This window comes from Vulpes vulpes, chromosome X, assembly GCF_048418805.1.
Source record: "Vulpes vulpes isolate BD-2025 chromosome X, VulVul3, whole genome shotgun sequence".
NCBI classification, from domain to species: Eukaryota; Metazoa; Chordata; class Mammalia; order Carnivora; family Canidae; genus Vulpes; species Vulpes vulpes.
In genome coordinates this window covers 80232403-80255644 of record NC_132796.1, presented here as the reverse complement: position 1 = coordinate 80255644, position 23242 = coordinate 80232403, and the positions used below count along the sequence as shown (strand labels likewise).

At 37.8% G+C, this 23242-nt stretch overlaps 1 protein-coding gene across 1 annotated transcript in view; it reads left to right on the top strand.

Moving 5' to 3' along the window:
* AMMECR1 (AMMECR nuclear protein 1) overlaps window positions 1-23242 on the top strand; it is a 116603-nt gene that overhangs the window by 49083 nt on the left and 44278 nt on the right. The window contains exon 2 of the mRNA XM_026014871.2: window positions 3716-3826. Within this exon, the coding sequence (XP_025870656.1) occupies window positions 3716-3826 (111 nt within the window). The remainder of the gene's footprint in view (window positions 1-3715; window positions 3827-23242) is intronic.

Sequence of the window (23242 nt, the reverse complement as noted above, 5' to 3'; positions counted from 1 at the left end):
TATACACATTTTAATAACACATTTGGGGATGAAATTGCCTATTTCTTTCCTCTGTGCATTGTTGCTATTTTTAGGTCATATATATTGAATGTTCCCATAGTCATTGTCCTGTACAAAGTAGTTATCACACACCAGATACAATTTTTTTGTGCTCAGTGATTGATGTTTATTCTGTTTCAGTGTACTTTAAAATGCTTCTTTTCTCAAGTTCTTTCCCCCATGACATGTTGCTTGTAGGTATTTTGTTTTTTTCAATTCCATATATGTGTTCTTTAAAAATTTTTTTTCTAAATTCTTTTGTTGAAGAATAATCAACATATAATATTGTATTAGTTTCAGGTGTACAACATAGTAATTCAGTATTTACATACATTTCTGAAATGGCTACCACAATTAGGTCTGGTTACCATCTGTCACCATACTAAGTTGTTACAATATTATAGACTACATTCCCTAAGCTGTCGTAACATAGCCTTGTATCTCTTAATCCCCTTCACTGACTTGATTCATCCCCCTCCCCCCCCCCAGCAACCATCCATTTGTTCTCTGTATCTATGAGTCTGTTTGTGTTTTGTTCGAACACAGAACACATATGTGTTCTTGATAATGTACGCTGGATGAGCATTTGTAAATGAGAAATTAGAGCCCCATATTGTGAAGGCATAGTTGTATTCTGTCTCCTAAAAGTCTAATCTCTTCCATCTTCAGGCATCTGCTCTACACACAGTGAGGTTGTCAAGTAGCAATCTCTCCCATCTTTGACACAGATATTTCCCCGCAATACCAACCCCCAAAGCGTGTGTTGTCAGGGGCAGGTAAGGAACAGGGAGAGTGTAGACAACTCTGCATCTGCTTTACCTGTTATGAGGGCTCCTGAGAACAAATGTTCAACAGTTCCTAAGATTCAGAGAATGTTAAATCTGCAAGAGACCACAGCAAGTTATCAAGATTATCATACTACTTTATGTTCTCTGAAAGTGCTATGTCCTTTTACATCCCCATGCCCTTGCTTATTATGGGGTATCTTTTCTCCCAGCCTGCCTGGCAAAATGCAGCTTATCCTCTAGCACTCTAATCCTCGAATTCATCATCCTTTCATCAGTGATAGCAAGCATTATAAGAAACTGTATATCATTTTCCCTACTCTGTGTTTTGAATGCCCTCCAACATATTCCATAATATAGTGGTTAATTTGTATTCTTTTTCTATTTACCCTACACGTTTTGAATGTTTGCTTGAATAGGCAGGATTATGGAAGAATGATGTACACATATATTTTAGTGGGATAAATAAGATAACTGAAAGTAAAGCACTTTTTAAAAATTTTTATTTATTTGAGAGAGAGAGAGAACAAGTGGTGGGGAGGGACAGCGGGAGGGAGAGAGAGAGAGAAGCAGACTCCCCACTGAGCAGGAAGTGTCATGCAGGGCTCTTTCCCAGGACCCTGGAATCATGACCTGAGCTGAAGGCAGATGCTTAACCGATGGAGCCACCCAGGCAATGGAGCCACTCAGGCACCCAGGTAGAGCACTTTTTTTTTTAATTTTATTTTATTATTTATTTATAATAGTCATACAGAGAGAGAGAGAGAGAGAGGCAGAGACACAGGCAGAGGGAGAAGCAGGCTCCATGCACCGGGAGCCTGACGTGGGATTTGATCCCGGGTCTCCAGGATCGCGCCCTGGGCCAAAGGCAGGCGCCAAACCGCTGCGCCACCCAGGGATCCCCAGGTAGAGCACTTTTAAATGACTTTCATCTCTAGAGGTCTTGATGGGAAATTAATTCACTCACACTTTTAGGTTTCTCACTCAAGTCACTGAGGAAGAGAATACACTATTTAGTTCCAGGTCATCAAAAAGCCATCATGGTATTTTAAAGACATGTTAGTATATATATGTTATAGTGTGATTCACTTTGTTCTGAATCGGCCAAGAGACATATTATGGAGATAGGATTTGTATCAGTGCTGTTATGGGAGAAGAGTGGCATCTTACTGTCCACAGAATTGTTGCTGACATTGACTCTTCCAAATTACAAAATGAAAAATAAAGAGGTGAAATTCATCATTAAAGACAGTAGTATTAACACGAGTTATATGTCTAATTCTTGTCTTCCTAATAATTCTTAGTCAAGAGCAATTAGAGAAATGCTCCAAGTGGAGCATCAGTATCTTGTCTCAAGTTATAAGGTGTTTAGGTTCATATGATGTAGAAGCAGAAAACCTCAAACTTTCCTTTTGCTTTTTATCTTCATAATTTTAATGTAGGTCATCCAACACTTGAATACTAACATTGACAATCATTTGGCCTTATACTTTAGTCATTTTTTTAATGCATCTGGACATTTGTTTCTTGGAAGAAGGTAACTCTTAGCACTGCTCCTGGTTTGTACACATTATTTATTTGGGAACCTGTCTGTCTTTGTGACCACCTGTCAGAATTTGGCATTATTTAAATGTTTGAGATGGGTGATTGAAGTAGTTGAACAGGATCTTCTCACCCAACTGCTGAGGACTGACTAGAGACTACTTTAAATACAGAATGTGTTCTCCAACTCAACAGCATATTATTAGAAATACATAACATATGGTATGTCCCCCTAAAATTAAAATTTAAATTTATAGAAAGCAGAAATGTACTATATTATACCCATAATACTGTGAATACTCACATTAACATGAACCACCCCCAACTCTAGGGTATTTATCTTTTTTACACAATGTGCTAAAATGTGTAAATTAATTTATCTCATACAAACTGACATATAAAGTTGCTTCTAACTAGAATTGTTTCTAGACTCAACCATTAATTGAGGCTGTCACTGGTTTGCTACAGGATCCAAAATACCTACTATGTTAAACTTCATTTAAAACTACAGAACTTTCTTGACGCCATCGTATTTGATGCTTGAGAGATTGTATTTGTTGGCCATACTTTTCCCTAAAAATTATAATAATTTTTGTGGTTTCAGAGTCTTACTTTGTTAATGTTTGCTCTTGCCCTTTACCTTTCCAAACTCTACTTATTTTTCTAGGTCAAGCTGAAGGGAATCAAACTCAATTGAAATTTTCTTCTATCCCTGTGGCTTCATTCATGGCATCTTAGACATAGTTTATAGCACTTATTTTCTTTTGCCTGTGTTGGTTAATCATGAACATGCCTGCCTTCTGTACTGGCTCCTAGAGCACTCTGACGATGTTTTAGGCAATCTTGTATTTCCTGTAGCACCATTCATAATACATAATATTCAGTATTTGTTGAAATTTGGGGGTTGGTTTTTTTTTTTTCTAAACTAGACTTAACAAATCAATCAATAACGTGAAGTTTAAATGAGGACTCAAGCTGTTGGGCCATGCTGGTTATGGCTTTGTCCAGGTTGTAGTTATTATTTCACTATATATAAACTGTGGGACTGCCTCATCTGTAAAATAGGAGTGTTTGTAATAGAATTACTCAGCCTCTTAGGGTTGTTGATGAGGATTAATATAATTTGTTTAAAACATTTATCATGCTGCCTAACATATAGAATACACTCAGTACATTCCAGATATAATTATTGTTAAATGCAGTCCCATTGGGCTAGACCCAGCCCCTTGGGGGCCTGTCATGTAATCCTTTATGTCTCAGGTACCTAACCATGCATATGATAAATATTCAATAAATAACTGTCTTGAGTTGAATTGATGGATTGACCTTATTTTTATCTCCCGTTACAGCCCACTGTTTGTAACATGGAAGATTGGTCGAGACAAAAGATTGCGTGGATGCATAGGTACTTTTTCTGCCATGAACTTGCATTCAGGACTCAGGGAGTACACACTTACCAGGTGAAGACCAATTTTTGTTACCTCTGCTTCTACGTTAAAAGAAAAAAAAACTTATGAAACTTGAACCTGATACTTTAACTCCTTTGCTTTACTAAATTGTTAACATTCTTGACTCCTTTCACATCAGATTTTTCCTTCTCTTCAACATTTGCCTTATCCCTGGTAAAATTTTATTGCCACATTTTATCAAAATATAAAATACTGTGATTACATTGTATTTTGCCATAAGTGTTTTAAAGTGTCTTCCTTCAAAGGCCAGCTTATTTTGTATAACTTGAAAATGGATGCCCAAAAGTCAATGGCTTACCACAATGTATAATTTCCTTAATAACACTGTGTCTTCTCTGTTAGGCTTTGTAAGAATTGTTGATGTCATCTTACATGTATTGTTACACTTTTATGTACTCCTGCAATGGAGGGGAGAGCCTAGGAAGAAAGGGATGCCACAGCCTGGCAGTGTTATCATTCACATTCACACTTTACCCAGAATTAATTGTAGCTTACTTATTTTGTTTCGTCTAACACAAGGACAAAGTAATGAATGCCTCATTGCAGTTGTTAAGGCTTTGTTTTTAATTTCCAAATGCACAAAAAGCTATCGAGTATGCCATCTGATTTTTTTTTTTGTTTCAAGTTTAGATTTCTAGCAAATTATGTTCCAGAATTATTTCAAAAGAAGAAAATTCCTTAAATAATAAGCTATTAGTAAAGGAATTTCCTGTTTTTGTTCATATTTCAGGGTGATTATCTGATACAATTTCTATAGTTGTAATATGCACAAGTATCTGTCCAACAACAAATTGGTCCCTGCTGACTGTTGGTACTTGGGGAACGTTGCTTAACCTCCAACAGATAAAGTAGTAATTACAGGGTTTTGTTCTATATACTTAGTAGGGATGTTAGGGAGGTGTTAGGGGAATGAAATAATATCCAGTCACTACTTTGCTTCTGGAGTAACATTGCAGAACATTCATTATTTTATTATAGGATTATATAAATGCAGCTTGTGGTAGCAGTTAATAAAATACTGGTAACTGAGTTTAGTATTCTTTTTTTTGAGTTTAGTATTCTTATATTTGAAGGTACAGCTCACAACTACAGGGTTTTCTTAGCTTACAGTGAAACTGGAAAGAAAAGCAAAGGCTTGGAGGGTCACCTTCACTTTTTATATTTGCACAGGCATTAGAATTGAGTGTTTGGACTTGATTAAGAACATACAGGCAGTAAAAAGATCAAAACACGAATTCTAGAAATGACTTGAACTTGCCAAAGATAGCGTAAATGCTAGTCTAAGCAAGTTAGATTTTTTTTCCTGACATGAAATACCATGGACTCATTTTGGGACTTTAGCAAATTCTGCCAGAGACTACCTCTTTGGGACAAGTACATACAAAATTACTTTTTAAATAGATAATCAAAGGCAATTTATTACACATTTCCTAAAATAAGTTGTTATGAGGAACACTGGCTCCTTGGTTATTGCTTGGAAAAAAAGGATTCTATAGCCAAATAAATTTGGGGAACACTGGTTAAGCAAATTTAAGCAGCTGTGCTCACTGCAGGACTTCTCAGAACCTTTTACGTCAATAGTGTTGTGGGTCTCTAAGAGTGAGATCTAGAATGCAGCATTTCCCAATTCAACTCTTTTGACCACAGAATCCTTTTATCCTCCCACTCCATTCATTGTCTTAGGCCATTAGTATCCCAAGGAATACATTTTTAGAAATATAAGTCTGTCATAAAATTTCCATTTTTCTTTATAGTTGAAAAGTCCAAGTGAATAGTACAGAAACCCTTTGTACTTTCTAATGAAATTGTGGCAGAAATCCCAGTATCAAATGTTATATACTTTAGAAATCCGTAGTAGTAGTGACTGTAGTAAGAGTTTGGTTTTGTTTAAAGAAAAGATGAAATCTTCACCTACACTGATAAGAAGGGATGAAAATATTCAACTTTTCCGGACTTGTGGATCTGTCTCCAAGGGGTATTACCAGAAGAATTTTAGTATTTTTCTGACAATAATGTGACTCTGAATGAAACATTCAAATAGCCCAGCTTGGAAATTTGCCTGCATTTGTATATATGGTTACCTTCATTGTAATCTATGGTCTTCCTGTTTATTTTTCAACTTTCTTCTCATGTTTTTATACAACTTCCTGAAATGGTGTATGGCACAGTAGATATGTGTGTTCATGTGTGTGTATACACATGTACATACCTTGTCTTTTTTTAAGATTTTATTTATTTATTCATGAGAGAGAGAGAGAGAGGCAGAGACACAGGCAGAGGGAGAAGCAGGCTCCATGCAGGGAGCCCAACACGGGACTCGATCCTGCGACTCCAGGATCACGCCCTGGGCCAAAGGCAGGAGCTAAACTGCTGAGCCACCCAGGGATCCCCCTTGTCTTTTTGCTTCTGTTTGGCTTAATTCCTTTTGCTTATATAGCAATAAGAATTTAGTTATTTGGAAGAGATGAACAAAAGAAAACACATCTTACAATATTCAATTGCTCTTTTTTTCTAGATTCAGCTTAGAGTCAAAACTGTGGAGTCATCTTTAAAAAAGTTGCAGCATAATATCTTTCAGCTAAATAGGGGGCACTTATCATTTCTACAAGGTGCTGTTGATGGTATTATGATAGCTGTCATTTATTAAAACGTGCAAAGTAAAAACTTTGTTGAAACTTCAGAGCAGCTTTATATGCATGCTACTTACAACTCAGGTATTAATGCCACATTTTAAAAATGAGGAAACTGCAGTTTACAGAATTTAAATAATTTATCCACTTACACATCTAGTAAGTGGTAGAACCAGGATTCAAACCTAGGCCATCTGACTATAAAGTCCAAGCTCTTAATTACGACATTCAAGATAAGACAATGTAAGTTTTTCTGAGAAATTATGTTTTGCAGATTTGTTGTGAAAATAATGAACTTCAAAGAGAGTTACTATAAATTGTATAAATCATGGATTGATAATTCTTCACAAAATCTAGTTAGGAGTTAAGATTGAAATTTTGGCACGTTATTTAAATTCCAGAAAATCTACAGATAGCATTATGAAAAGTATATAATACAGGGTTGTATAGACTAGTCAGAAGAAAACTGACTTGGATTAGTACTGTACAAAGGGACAATGCTTATTACAAAAATATCCTTCTGTATGTTTTGAAATTGTTTTCTCTGGCCACACATAAATAATGGACTGGACTTTGAGAAGAATACAATTTTTTTAAAATATGACGATTGCTGATTATTGAAATTTGTTATTCAATCTAAAAAGACCATAAACCACAAAATTTACAAATGGAATCAAATGAACATAGAGGTTTAGGGATAAAAGGGAAGGAGAAAGCAAAACAAAAAATAAACTGAAATTAAAGACTCACCAGGTAGAGATGTCTTTTTTAAAAAATTAGAATGTCTGGTTTTTCACTGTCTTCACCGGTGATTAGATAAGACTATTGTTTTTAAAAGGTTACTCAGATATACCCTTTTTTATTGTGAAATATACATAACATGAAATTTTACCATTTTAACCAATTTTAAGTGTATAATTCTTTATATTGATGTGCTACCATCACTACCATTCATATCCAAAACTTTTTCATCTTTCCTAATTGAAAGTCTGTACCCACTAAACTCCCTATTGTTCCCGGCCCCAGCCCCTGGCAACTATCATTCTACTTACTGTCTCTGAATAGAACTCTTCTACATACCTTATATAAGTGAAATTGTATAGTATTTGTCCTTTTGTTATAGTCTTATTTGGTTTAGCATAGTTCAAGGTTCACCCATGTTGTAGCAGGTATTAGAATATCCTCTTTTAAAAGGCTGAGGAATATCTCATTGTGTATATCTAGCACATTTTGTTTATCCATTCATCTGTGGACATTTGGGTGACTTCAACCTTTTGGCTATTACAAATAATGATGCTATGAACATGGGCATACACATATCTGGTTGGGGACCCTTTTTTTTTTTTTTTTTTTTTTTTTTTTTTTTTTTAATTTTTATTTATGATAGTCACAGAGAGAGAGAGAGAGAGGCAGAGACATAGGCAGAGGGAGAAGCAGGCTCCATGCACCGGGAGCCCGACGTGGGATTCGATCCCGGGTCTCCAGGATCGCGCCCTGGGCCAAAGGCAGGCGCCAAACCGCTGCGCCACCCAGGGATCCCCGGGACCCTTTTTTTAAAAAAAAAAAAAAGCTAACCATTTTATAGAAGACAATGATCTAGTTTGTTATGGTCTCTTGATCTCTAAAACCTAAATCTAAAATTGGCCAGGTCCTTTTTAAATGAAATGTCTATCATAGATTAAGTTAATTTATAAACATACAGTTTTAAAGTTAAACCACTTGTCATAGTCAAGTTTATGTTCTCCTAATTGAAACTTTTAGACTGAACTGAAACCTTATAAATAGGCTGATTTCCTCCCAATTGTAAAAATGCATAATTTCTGTGTAGATAGCAGAAAGACTGTGAGAATTATAATGTAGAACTATGAGATAGACTATTCCTTCCTTGTCCTTGGAGACTCTGGGTAAAAGCAGAAAAGCTTAGAGCTAATAAGAAGCAGGATGGAGAGCTCAGAATTATTTATAGAAGTTATCCATGGTGACATGTTCAGGTCCACAAATTACTATATTTATTAGTGGTCAGAGATTCAAAGTAGAAATATTCTTTGTCCCAGGTGAAGAACAATGTCTAGTATTTGCCAAGTTACTTGCATTTTTGGCCATTACATGTAAGAAAGCTGAGGCAAACTTATTTCCTTTCTTTTAGTACTTAGAGCATATACTTTTATTTTTTTTAATTTTTTTTAGAGCATATACTTTTATAGGAAGATAATCACAACTAACATAGATGAACACAAACATGTCAGACAAAGATTCCTTAAAATTTTAGCCAATATGTTGCCCAGCAAAGCATAGGTCTGATTCCTTATATAAATTCAAGTTGGTGGTAATTCTTCTGGAACATATAAGTGAATAATAGAGATGTTCTTATTTTGTAAAACAGAAATGTGGCCTGTCATCAAACTTAAAAGACTATCTTTTCTTCTCATTTACTTGTTGGACTTAGACCTCTCAGCAGTGAAATAATTATGCAGGTGTGTGGGCAGTTTCTGGAGCTTGATTCTGAACCATGCCACTTTGTTGCATTACTTAATTCTGAGAAATTAGCAATGGAGGTTTGTTCATTTCTAAAGAACAGGGTGACCACATAAAAGGTGATGTGTTTTGTTTTGGCGTTTGTTTTGTGAATGAGAGGGGTGTGTGTGTGTGTGTGTGTGTGTGTGTGTGTGTTTGAGAGAGAGATATTGAGATCGACTGTTTCTATGTTACAAATGTTCATTTTCTATTAGGATTTTTGAGCTTTTAGAAAGAGCTGACAGACCTACTTTATTACTTTCAAAGGCCCTGGCTAGATTGGGTTCTTCTGGGTGACTAGATTTGTTGTAAATCAAATTCGCTTTTGTGTTTAGTGTTATCATCTGTCATTTTTCTAAGGCAATATGAGACTAAAACCATTATAAGCAGCATAATTATGTTTTTCCCTCTCAGAGGGGACTATTTTGTGATCATTGTTATTCTTAATTATTTTAGGTAACTGGACTCGGCTCATTGAGAATAGATTAAACAAGCCCCTCACCCAACCTTATTTAATATTAGTGCTCATGGTAGCATCACCCAGATTGATTTTTCTCATGAAAAGAAAAGCTGTACATGAGTCACTTCTAACTACACTATTGTCATGGAGGCTCATTCTGGAGATGCTCAGGCTAGACTACTTTTGGCAAGTGTCTGTGGCAAGACTCCTGGTTAAAATATGCTTTTTGGAAAAATAAATTAGAAGTATCAAAAATTAAGTATGCAAACTTAATTAGCTTAATTTGTCCACATTTTGTTGCCTTTGTACAAAAGGCAGGTTGGCCTGACTTCTAAAACTTGTACCTAATTTGTTAGTTTTAGTGTATAAGTTACCAAATGAGAAATTGTTTCTCAGATTGTGCAAGCATTTAATTTAAGGTGTAGTTTGAAACCTAGATTGTTATATACCCTCTACTAAAAATTATTCATAAGGTAGCAGAATTAAATCTGTGGAAATCTGGAATCCTCTTTTTAGCCACTAGTTTAATGGACTCTTTCGTTGTTCCATGGTTGTGCTAAATGTACAGAGATGTGGCCGAAAAATGGCCAGCAGAATGTGGAAGGAGAAAACTAAAGAGTATGAACCATTCCCAGTATGGGTAATGGCTCCCGAATTATAGAGAATGATCTGAATTCATATAGCACCTACTACTGCAGAAATTAAGTGTAGTGAGTATGTCAGGTTCCAGTTCCTTATCATATCTTTCAGATCTTCAGATATCCCGTTGGAATCCCCATGTTGCTTTTAGGGCCACAGACACAATGCCTTTGAGTAGAAAAAGCAGAATAGGCCATCTGTAAAAAGGTGAAGATGTGAGAGAAGCAGAAAATAGGCTTTTGCAATGTCAGAGTTCTTGGTTCTTCCATTTCATAAGAGGGTAAACTACAAGAAATTGACCCTATTCTTTGCCCCTGGGAGGCTGCTATTTCCCCTTTACTCACGTTTAAACAGCTCATCCTGCAAATTCAGTCTAAATTTTCCCTTAAGAATTTATAATATAGTAGGAGAGATAAGAGTAAGTTATATAAATAATTCTAGCCCTAGATAGAAGGTGATTTTTGCTAAAGAGTCAGAGGTGGCACTGGATGAACAGATACTGTACATCTGCAATAAAAGTAGAAATACATTTAAAGCAATTAATGAAATTATTTTATTTGGTCCATCCTTTGTCTACTTGGAGTAAAAATAAAAACCACTAAACCATTTTTTTGGTTTGTTTTTATCCATATGGACAAAAAGTCCCAAATCCCAAGGACATGTATAAATTATTAATATCAAAGTACCATATACAAGGTATTGAGTTTTTTGAGAGATTAATACATATTTTGAAGGGAAAAATGAACTTATTATTGAAAAATTAAAACCCCAGAAATAGAGCACATTTAAGAGTGTGTGTGGTGAATACACAGTTCACCAAAGACTAACTAGAACCAGTTGAGTTATAGCCTGATGCTTGGCAAATGAAGAAAATTAAAAGTTAATGGTTTAGATTCAATTTCTCTCTTGTCCCATTAAAATGAATTCATATTTTGTTTCAGTATAGTAAATTGATATCTACCTCCTTTCGTCAGAATCATTGCTTGAGACTGTCTCCATTTTTTTTTCAGATGAAAGACTGAAGTGGTCAAGATAAATTAGAACACAAAATTGTGTGAAATCATTATTATATTAGATGCAGTCTAAAATCATACTGTAGGCATTTAACAATATATTTATTTTTGTCTGAACATTTACAAAATAAATAATGAATCTACTTATAAGTATCTAAAGTATTTGAATCATGAGGACCTGAAAGAACAAGAGAAGAGATTTTGTATCTTAGTGTCCTGGAAGAATAAGATGCTTACACCAATATATGCTCATGGCGATTATTCCTGTCTAGGGTATCATACAAATAATATGTTCTCTTTTTTTAGATTTTATTTATGTATTCATGAAACACACATACACAGAGGCAGAGACACAGGCAGAGGGAGAAGCAAGCTCCATGCAGGGAGCCCAACACGGACTCCATCCTGGGTCCCCAGGATCATGCCCTGGCCTGAAGGCAGCGCTAAACCGCTGAGCCACCGGGATGCCCCAAATAATGTGTTAACACTTCTAGGGGACAGTGTTGCTAGTAATTTTAGTACTTTAAAATAACTGAATATTGAGACATGGTGCAGCAAATAATACTAAATTTTTAGTTCCTATTTTATAAGCATGAGAAAATACTTTTTCAAAGATTTCCTTAAAAGGTAAAGAAACAAAGCCTTCCTCTGTATTCTTTGCCTTCCTTCAAACTTTAAACCACCTCACGTGGATATCCAAAATAGTAGCCTTTGGAAAACTTTCATTTTCATCATTGATAACAATTTTGTGTTCTTTAAAGGCTAAAACACTAGTCAGCCCTCTATCTCATGTTGTAGATATATTTGTTGTAGAAATAACTTCCAGATTTTTTTTTTTTACATTCTCTCTCACTTTTTACATAAAGATCAAACATTCGATATAAAACTCTTGTCCTAGGGCAGCCCTGGTGGCTCAGCGGTTTAGCGCCGCCTTCAGCCCAGGGCCTGATCCTGGAGACCTGGGATCGAGTCCCACATAGGGCTCCCGCATGGAGCCTGCTTCTCCCTCTGCCTGTGTCTCTGCCTCTCTCTCTCTCTCTGTGTGTGTGTGTCTCTGTCTCTCTCTGTCTCTCTCATGAATAAATAAATAAAATCTTAAAAAAAAGTCTTGTCCTAAAGAGAGCTACATTATCTGAGCTGCTGCTTTACAAAAAAAGTTTAAGAACCCATACTATATAATAAAATAGGCATGGACAAATGGAAACTTTTTTTTGAAAAGTTCTGTTGGAACAAGAGTTTCATGGATGCTGAGAATTTTTAAAGATGGGAAATGGTATTTAGCATATTCTGTTGAGAATGAGGCTCTAATTATTAGTATCAAATTTGCATTTTCCATATGTTTAAAATTTAAAAGTGAAGAAAATATATTAGAGTTGTGAAGTGTAGCTTTACAATTTGTCTCATGGTCAGAAAGCTCATTTTTATTTCTTTTTTTTAAAGATTTATTTATTCATGAGATACACAGAGAGAGGGAGAGAGAGGCAGAGACACAGGCAGAGGGAGAAGCAGGCTCCATGCAGGGAGCCCGATGTGGGACTAGATCCTGGGACTCCAGGACCATGCCCTGGGCCGAAGGCAGGCACTAAACCACTGAGTCACCCAGGGATTCCCCTCATTTTTATTTCTTTTACACTTTTTACCTCAGCTCACAAAATTATCCTGTAAATAAATCTATTGGAAGTATAGGCTTCATCATTGAAATTAGAGCAGCATGACATCACCATTTTTAACCCTCATTTTTTAATTTATACACTGAAATGCCAACTTTTGTGTCCTTCCTAGTAGTGAAAGAAAAAATTAGAAAAAGCCATAAAAATAAATTCGTCAGAAGCTTTGATTAAAGGGATTGCCCAGAACTCAGCTTCCTGTTGCTATACCCAGCGACTTTGAGGACTGCTTTATATATGGTCCACAAAGCTTATTTCAAAGGTTTCAACTATTGCTGCTTCACTGAGAATGGGAGGAAAGTCTCTTTCAAATTGTTCAGGCTGCTGGGTGATGAATGAAGTGCTGAATCACTATATTGTCCACCTGAAACTAATATAACACACCTGTATGTTAACTATACTGGAATTAAAAGAAAAACGTAAAAAAAAAAAAAAAACCCAAAAACTTCTTTAGGCTGCTTTAAATCAAAGCCATTCTTCTAAGATGACCTTCTGTTGCTCCCTAGCTGAGGGGGATTGATTTGCTCACCTAGGTCTGGAGAAATCTGCTAATCCTTTGAAATGAGTGGAGCGGTGTCGCATATAAGAGCAGTAAATAACCACACGTGGCTGGTTAGATTAACACTGCTAATGAGGTCATGGGTTCAGTCCCCATGCGGGCCAGGTCACTTTGTTCAGCTGGACATAGACTGCACCCACTTCCAAGGGGGCTCAGACAAGAGCGTGCAGATGACTCAGTACCACACCCAAAACTTCAGCCTTGTCTCAGCAATAGGAAACACTCTACATTTGGAAGACCCAATCATGAGATTTCTCCCAAATAGTTCTAAAAATAATTGCCTTGAATCTTAAAAGAAAAAAAACATGAGGATATTTTTAAAATTAATTTCTTTTCAAAAGCCCTCTGGAGAGAGCCAACAAGATGTGGGGGGAAAAAGCTCTTTGGAGTAGCAAGTGGAAATGCCAACACAGGTTGGGTTTCAGGGGGCCTGGAGATGTTATAGACAAAGGGGAAGATTTCTGGTTGCATCCCTGGCCTCAGAGGAGAATTTGTTCATTTGTTCCTCTCTTGAGTTTCACTTCGAATCAAGAACAGTTGGCCAGGAGAGGGAGTCATCTCAGATACCAGTGGGTTTCAGCTCGAAGCCACTCTTTCCAACCTCTGTGGTGAAAGGAGGACTATGTTAAACTCACCAATGTGTGAGGACATATGGTAAAATATACCCACTCTTTTCAAAAGGCCCTTTTTTAAAAGGCCCCATTGTCAGGTTGTTACCTGTGGTGTCTGGAGATGCTCTGGTGCCTCCTGAATCTGCTTACTAAGGTGTGTGTGTGTGGTCTAAGCATACGTGTGTGCCTCTCACGCTATTTTAATTCCCTCTTCAGAGCTTTATTACTGCTCAGAGTAGCACACTTACCCCAATAGCCACACTGGGCATGAACACACCCCTTGGCAAGACTAAACTCTCCTCTTTGACTGTTAATCCTGATGCCTGAGACAAGAAGTCCCCCTGTGTCCCTCCTGTCTTGCCTAGAGTAAAAACCAAAGTTATTCCAAAAGCTCTGTTTCAATTAGAGTGAAGTTAATGCTTTACAGTGCCATCACCCTCTGTCTGCCCCTGCCTCACCCCTGCCCATCTCCTATTCCCATCCTTCTTGTTTTTTTTAAGATTTTACTTATTTTTTAAAAAGATTTATTTGTTTGTTTGTTTGTTTATTTATTTATTTATTTATTTATTTATTTATTTATTTATTTATAAGAGACACAGAGACATGTGCAGAAAGAGAGGCAGACTCCCTGCAGGGAGCCTGATGCGGGACTCGATCGCAGTACCCCGTGATCATGCCCTGAACCAAAGGCAGACGTTCAACCACTGAGCCACCCAGGCATCCCAAGATTTTACTTACTTATTTGAGAGAGAAAAATATCACAAGTAGTGGGGAGGGGGAAAGGGAGAAGCAGGATCCATCTCAGGACCCCCAGATCATGACCTGAGCTGAAGGCAGATGCTTAACCAACTGAACCACCCAGATACCCCTCCTCCCATCCTTCTTAAGAAGCACAGCCTTCCTAACATCACATTCCAGCCATGCACAATTATCCACCACTTCCCAAATACATGTCTTTCATGTCTCTCTGGCTCTGAACCATTTTTTCTCTGCCAACCACGTAGCTCTCTGTTCCTACCCAGTCAACTCCTCCCCATCCTTCAAGACACAGCTTGCTCCTTACTTCTGTGAAATTCCCTTGACACTCCCACAGGAAAATTGGCCAATCCCTTTGTCTGCCCAGCACTTTGTTCAGGCCTCTATGACACCACTTGACACACTGGTTTGTAATGATTAACTTTACACGTTTGTCTCTCCCTTTTGAAATTACCCTCTGTAGTAGTTTACCAAGCCATATCAAGGCAAATGAATAGAAAAAGTGTCATCACTTCGTAGAGCAACTTGATCCAGATAACTATTTCCAATCTCTTCCTTTCTGTCTGCTTCAGTTAGGTCACCTTTGTCACTGTTCCCTGCTGCCACTGTACTTGAGCTATTAGAAGTTTCTGATTCTGAGTGGTAGTGAGAGGGATAATTTAATGCCAGTTGGAGTTAGACTGATCCAGGGGACAGGGATCCTAGACTGATCCTGGAGATAGGGATGCTTATCCAGAACACTTTAGAAAGCAAGTTAACATAAGGCTGATCTCTTTGGGATAGGTGCTAGAAGTGATTGAAGAACCACAATGAGAATTGTTGCTCACCATGGAACCACAGAGTTGGAGGGAATCCTCACAAGTAACTCCAGTCCAACCCTTAACAGATACTTGAATCCCTCTTAAAATCTCCCAAGAAATGGGCAAGGAGCTTCTATCAGAGTATCTCCATTGACTTGGATCTCACTACTAGTTAAGTAAGCCATTTCCTTTTCAAACACCTCAAAACCCACTGCCACAACTTCAGTTACCACATAGCTTTAGTTGAAGCACCAGAAGTCAAAGATTGCCTATATTTAGCACTTTATTCTTTATAGAAAGCCACATTAACCAGCAGTGGTTAAACTTACCCTCTGAGTAATGTCTGAGCCTTTAGAAATTGAAGAGTAGTAAGATATGTAGCTTTACAACTGACTCCCATCCACCCACCCATAACAACTGTAACTGGCCCCCTATTGAAAGCTTTGAAGCTGCTGCTGCCACAGCTTCTCTCACTGCTTACATTAAACTTCTGGAATTGGCTGGGCCAGAGAGTCCATAGATTCCGAGAAAGAACTGGTACAAGATCTTTTCATACCATCCAACAATTCATAGTACAAAGTTGGAACCAGAGTGAGAACACAGGTGTTCTGACATTTGCCTGGGACCATCACTACAACTTTCACAACAGAAGGCTTCTATAAAAGTAGGAAAATGTATTTATATTAGTTTCATGTTAAGAAGCATACCATGCCAAGGCACCCTGTAATAGAATAATCAATTTGTAATGTAGAGTCTCAACACCCAAGTTATCTGCCTTGTATCGAGTTTTTGGCATATTTCCATAAAGTGAAGAATAAATACCCTTTGAGCTATTCGACCAAAACTCCAGGAGTAACAGAATCTGTGAGACAAGCCCAAAGCAAAACCCAAAGCAAATACATACACACACACACACACACACACACACACACACACACATACACATAAATATATTTATTCCTATCTTACATTTCTCTTTTCCTCAAACATGGCCTCCAACATACTATTTATATTTACTAATCACAGTAATCACTAATAGCTTCTATTTGTGTGTTTGCGTTGGACCCATCCAAAGTATTTCATGTAAGTTACCTCATTTCATCTTGTCAGTTATATGTACTGTTGAAGGTATTTCACTTATATGACAGTTAGTGAAAAACAGAGCTTAGGTTAAGGCACTTGCTGAATCACAGCTAATACGTGACCGCACCTGAATTTGAACCTGATTCTATCTGGCTCTGAAGTCTGTGTTCCCAGCCACTGAGTATACTACTCTCTCTCTCTCTCCTATGAAAGCCTCTTATAGCTATTTTTTCTCCTAACTCAGTCGGCATCCCCTGGCCTTCATTCATAGGAAAAATAAACACTGAACAACTCTTTTTTTCATGTGGTGTCTCAGTTACTCGACTCAGCATCCCCAAAATCCCTCACACCTGCACTCCGTAAGCTCCAGTCTTTACTCCACTTCTCCTAGATCCTGTTTCCTTTTAGAATCATGTGACATGCCATTTCCTTCATGTGCCCGTGTTCTTCACAGCTATTATCCTCTTGGTCCAGGTTTGTGTACTGATCCCCTCAGTCCCCTCAGGACAGATCATCTCCTCAGGGCCACCCTCTCAAGCTTTGACTTGCTTTGTGCGGCACCTGCATCTCACCCCAGCAAGTTTACATGGAATACGAGTTCAGCCTTCAGGTTTCCGATTGGGTATAACCTGGCTGAAATCTACTCTGACTTTGGTAGGGGGTTAGGGAAGGCTTCCCCATAAAGGGACTCTAGGTTAAAGCCCTGGCTCTTCTCTTCTCTACACCTGTTCGAAAAAGGGAGAATTTCAGGAGTAAGAAACTAGTCCATTTCTTAGAAATTATAATTAAGGGAACAAATTCCACATAATTTAGATCAAATTTATGGCATTAGTTTTCATTTTTTGCAAGTTGACGTTCCTTGGGGCAACTTACCATAAAACAAGAAACAGCTATATAAATGGAGGACAAATATATCCATGACTGACATTTTTCTTGTAGAAATGAAAAAAGAATCTTAAGAAGGAACTAGATGTATTTGGACATGGATGATGTCTCTTGTACCATACTTAGATGTCTTATAATCAGAAGGTTTTTAAAAAAATAATTTAAAAAAAACTATCCAGATTGTGTCTCTTTCTGACTGCATTTGGGATTTGGGGATCTGAGTATCTGAAAAGCAAGGGAGATTTGTTAAATGCATTTTTAAAAATTGTAGGGATCCTTGGGTGGCTCAGTGGTTTAGTGCCTGCCTTCGGCCCAGAACATGATCCTGGAGCCCCAGGATCAAGTCCCACATCAGGCTCCCTATGTGGAGCCTGCTTTTCCCTCTGCCTGTGTCTCTGCTTCTCTCTTTCTCTCTGTCTCTCATGAATAAATAAGTAAAATCTTTAAAAAATTGTATATGGGACTTTTATGGGCACATTATCAACTTTGAGGTAAACTGTAATGAAAACTAGAACCTTAGGCATTGTATCTTGTTTTTGCCCTTGATCCCTTTAAAAACATCTTTATCTGAAACAAATAGCACATCATCAAAAGTCTGTTTTCAGGTTAGAGGCATTTTAAAGCCTGACAGGAAAAATACCTTTCCATTTTTAAAAATTCATATACAGCCTGCTAATTATTATAAAAGGAATGGCAGTGTTGCTGGATACATTGTCCATGTCTCATGTCTCCTAATAGGATTTCAAAGAATGTTGCCAGCATATGAAGTCATCATTTCACATATTCAGGTCCCACATACCAGAGACTCATCATGGCAACGGGGCAAATTAATGATGCCATGAAAGAGAAACCAGCACAAGGCTAAAGATGCCTATCCAGGAGTTAGTAACATTTTTAGTTTCTGGGATGTCAGAGAGGCTAACCAGTGCACTTAAGTGTCATTTGTAGATTTGTGGCATAGGCCAGAGAGGTGAGAGGAAAGGGTGATGGAGCCTGGTAGAGCAGAAATTCTGCCAACTAGTTAGATGTCCAAGTTGATTGCTGCTGTTCTGTCTCTTGCCTGAGGTGTATCCTGTTTTAAGTTCAAGACCGAGAGAACCTTCCAGAAGGAACATCTTTGATTTCCAAAGCAAATAACTTTGTAAATGCTCATGGCTCTCCAGCATCACACTGCAGAGTTCTGTTTCCCAAAGGATCCACCCAGGGTTTTCCTCAAACCTCCAGAGTTACTGCTTCTTCCTTTGTGTGCTCATTACACTGTGCTAGTACCTTTGGTACAGCATCTTATTTGTCTTGCCTTGCAGCATCCTTAATGCAGAATGCACGTGATTCTCTCACTTAGGTTGCTTGTCCCTTAAGGACCTAAGCTAAATTTTTTACACCTTTGCATCCCTTAAGTAGCTGTGGGGGATTAGGCACAGATCAAAATAAATATTTGAGTAAGAGTGAGTTCCCTTAGTATACCACAGTAGTTGTTTGCTAGGTGTGTCACGATCACTAAAGAACCAGGAGCCATAGCCTATGCAAGGGAAGTGAGCAATGAAGGTAACAAGTCTCTGAAAAGGTAAATCAGAGGAAAATAAAATTAATTTGCAGAAGCGATTCACTTTCCTTTTGAGGAACCTGAACATAACCTAAGGTGAGACAAAACTGTGTTTTGTTTTCTATTTATAATCTTAGATCAAGATATTTTTGATGCATGACTTGCCTTATAACTGCATCAGCTGTCATTTGAAACCCCTTCATTCTTATGAGAGGTTTTAGGCAGACAAAATATTTAAGATACACTAGTTGTAGCTGTTAAGGTCTGCTATTATAAAAAATGTAACCATGAAAAGTTTAAAATGGGCTCCCACAGGGGCACCTGGGTGGCTCAGTCCGGTGAGCATCTGATCCCTGGTCTCAGCTCTGGTCCTGATCTTAGGGTTGTGGGATCGAGCTCCGCAACGGGTTCCACACTCCCTCTGCCCTTCTCCCTCTTCTCTCTCTCTCTCTCTCTCTCTCTCTCTCTCTCTGTCTGTCTTTCTCAAGCAGATAAACAAAACTTTGTTTAAAAAGTGCTCCAAAACTTATACATACTCATTCTACAGATGAGATAAAAGAGAACCAGAAGGAGCCTAAGATCCTGTGTATTGCTTGTAGTACACAGTTGAACTTACAAGCATCTGGTGCCATAAGGATGCTTTTTGGAATTGTTTCACGAAGGATACTTTATTCACAATGGCACTGGTGTCCACGTATTTACTTTCTTACTCCTTATAAGAGAGAGATGGCTATTTCTGTGAAGTTTTATAGTTCCTAGTCTTAAAAAGCTCAGATGAGTGGGTGGTGATTTGTCAGAAATGATCTACCTGTGATGGCTGAACACCTTGGGTGAAGGGGGCCCAAAGTTTCAGGTAAGCGATCCCAGTTCATGCCTTCATGTTGTGCCATTTATTAATATCTAATTAATTATCCTTAATAATTATGTTAATGAAACCATGTGGATTATCTGCGTTGACACAGAAATAAACCTTGAATTCAACAAACAAAGCAGGACCCCACCCCATTTCCCCAAGGAAGAAGTTTTGGGCTGGGGATTGTGATAGCATTTGGATCATTATATTAACAAGTTTTAAAAAGTCCTTTTGAGGGATGCCTGGGTGGCTCAGTCAGTTAAGTGTCTGTCTTGGGCTTAGATCATGATCTCAGGGTCCTGGGACAGGGCCCTATGTCAGGCACCCTGCTCAGCGGGGAGTCTGCTTCTTGCTCTCCCTCTGCCCCTCCACCTCACTCATGCTTTCTCTCTCTCTTACTCAAATAATAAAATCTTTTTTAAAAAAAAAAAAAAGTCCTTTTGAGGATAGGCCTCTATCCTAGCCTCAATTATCAACTGTGGGAATATTTGCTCCTGAAGGGGTGCCACCCTATTCTGAGCTCAACTCAGAACTCCCTCTGCCCCTCCACCTTACTCATGCTTTCTCTCTCTTTTACTCAAATAATAAAATCTTTAAAAAAAAAAAAAAAGTCCTTTTGAAAAAAAAAAAGTCCTTTTGAGGATAGGCCTCTATCCTAGCCTCAATTATCAACTGTGGGAATATTTGCTCCTGAAGGGGTGCCACCCTATTCTGAGCTCAACTTTCCTTGTCATTACCCCAGCCATATACTATGCAGTACCTATCTATGTAATGAATAAACTGTTTGGAGATTAAACAGAATGCTCAATTTTTACAAAGCTCAGTTGCATTGGGGAGAAAAAAAAGTGCTGTTTGTATGCATTTAATAAGAAGGTGTTAAAAAATAATAGGAATGTGTTAATTTCCACAAAACATCTGGTTTCAAACAAAAGTTGTGAATGTAGGACCTCTGAGGGGGATTAGAGAAGGAGAGGGGATTTACTGTGCTTAACAATTGCCAGTAGTTAGGCCACTTCCAAGTTGTGATTTTGTCAGACTTGGAAATTAAGTGGGATCAACTCTACTGAGCCCTTCAGTAGGAGAAGATCCAGATCCAGCTGCAGTAGGGAGCAGTTACTCATTGAGAACTAAGGCGTTACCCAGTGTCTCCTAGCTTGTCTTCATTAATATGTTTAATATTGCTCTTTTTATATTCTGGGTTTAAAAAAAAGACTGTGGTTTATTGGCTGAACTTGTTCAGCTGAATCTACTGTAAAAGGGCTTTCTTTGTGGCCATTATTTTACTACAGATTTCAGTGTTCTTGCTGTTCTTCTTTTCTTAAGAAGGTAATTCAAACTTGGAATAGTTACTATAGTTTCAAAGCTTGATTGAAAGATGCATTCAGTATTTTCTCTAAATAAGCAGCAATTATAACAACACAGCTGTAGTTAAAGATAGAATTTATTATAAATCCTGACAGTCATGCTTCTCAATGACATCAGGCTGAAATAAGATCTGTTCAGGTGCATTCGACATTTACTGAGCACATAACTCTGAGCAAGGTAATGTGGTCGGTACTGTGGAGATATTGAGACAAACTATCTGGTCCCTTCGCCCAATGAGTTTGTAGTATCATAAGAGAGATGGACACGTGCACAAAAGGACACGGAAGAACATAGTGAGTGCTACATCAAATGTATAAACAACACTGCTGGAAGTGAAAGAAATCAGCTCTGGCTGCATATGCTGGGGAAGGTTTTACAGAACAACTCACATTTAAGTGGAATCTCTCTGGACATATAAGACTCTGTTTCAACATTGAAAAGTTAAGGATGTGCAGAAGGTATGCATTAGGTGTCCAAAAAACTTTCTGAGCCAAATGCAAGGAGACAGAACAGTGCATTCTGTTTGAGGGATAACTGTAACCCTGTGTGGCTTGAGCTCCAGTGAGGATAGTGGGTGATAAAATGGTAGACCGGGGCCAGGGTCTTTTCTCAAGGCATCAAGTTGGCATTGAAAGATTTTCAGCAGGGTAATAATGTCATTCAGAGAGGACTCTGGCCACTTATATATAGAATAGAATGGCAAGGATAGAAATGAGAGAAGAATTGGCTGATTTTAAATATTCTAAATGAGAGATGCTACAGATGTGAATTAGATTAGTAGCAGGAAGGATGTAAGGAACAGAGACATGGTAGCACCAGAACAAGAGGAGACTTTGTATGGGGAGTGAGGGTAAGGGACGAATTAAAGACAGGGTCAAAAAAAAAAAAAAAAGTCAGGGTCAAAGGTTCCTGTTTCTTTCTTTCTTTTTCTTTCTTTCTTTTTTTTTTTTTAAGGTTCCTGTTTCGCGATGGGCAGATGACACTGCTAATCGGCAGCCCAGGAAGAGGCACATGTTTGACACATTGCGTGTAAAAGAGTCATTTTTAACATCAAAGTGATTTTGACCTTAATCTTACAGTCACTGAGTTTCTTTTTAAATTAAGGATTTATTGAACATTGCTTCCTTTCAGGATATAGTAGCGACCGAGATGCCTATGATTGATTGACTTTTTATATGAAATGTGTTTCTGTTCTTTTTTTTAAAATATTGTATTTATTCATGAGAGACACAGAGAGAGGCAGAAACATAGGTAGAGGGAGAAGCAGGCTCCCTGCAGGGAGCCCGATTTGGGACTCGACCCCAGTTCCCCGGGATCACAACCTGAGCCAAAGGCAGATGTTTAACCACTGAGCCACCCAGGTGCCCCTGAGGAGCCTACAATTTAATGTATTATTACATTATATAGTATTTAATATTTTATGTAAAACTGTAGTAAAACAGTAGAGGAACAAGACCCCTTCTTCTTTTGGCCCATGCCACAAAGCAAAGCTTAGACTGTATATAAAAGATTGTTTTTACAGGGCTACCACTAGCTTGAAGGAACACTGATGTTATAACATTTGGTAAAGTACAGCTGAACCCTCAAAATTCCTCCTTGTAACCAAATATACATTTTGTGAATGAGAAAGCTATAAAGAAATAAATGTTTGTAAACACTGGGCAGTTGTTATGGAATTTAAATATCTGTACTTATTACCTAAGAATGTCTGGGTTTCAAGGCTGAATTAAAATAGATTCCAGGCTTCATTAAAGGTAAACAGAACATCTGTTGATCTGTCTAAGACAATGGAAACTGACTGAATTTGTATTATGGTACAAGTCAGCATCTTCTCTTCCATCTATTTAGCAATACTTTTGGGTAATCACTTCTCCTTTGGGGAACTTTCCAGATGTTTTGTGAATATGATTCCAATTTAGAAGAGTTGTTTTTATATTGTAGCTGAGCAATGTTCTAACTCTGAAACTCTTACTTAGACTGGGGTAATTCTAGCCAAGGGGTCCTCTGAAATGTGTGTAGGAGTGCCCTG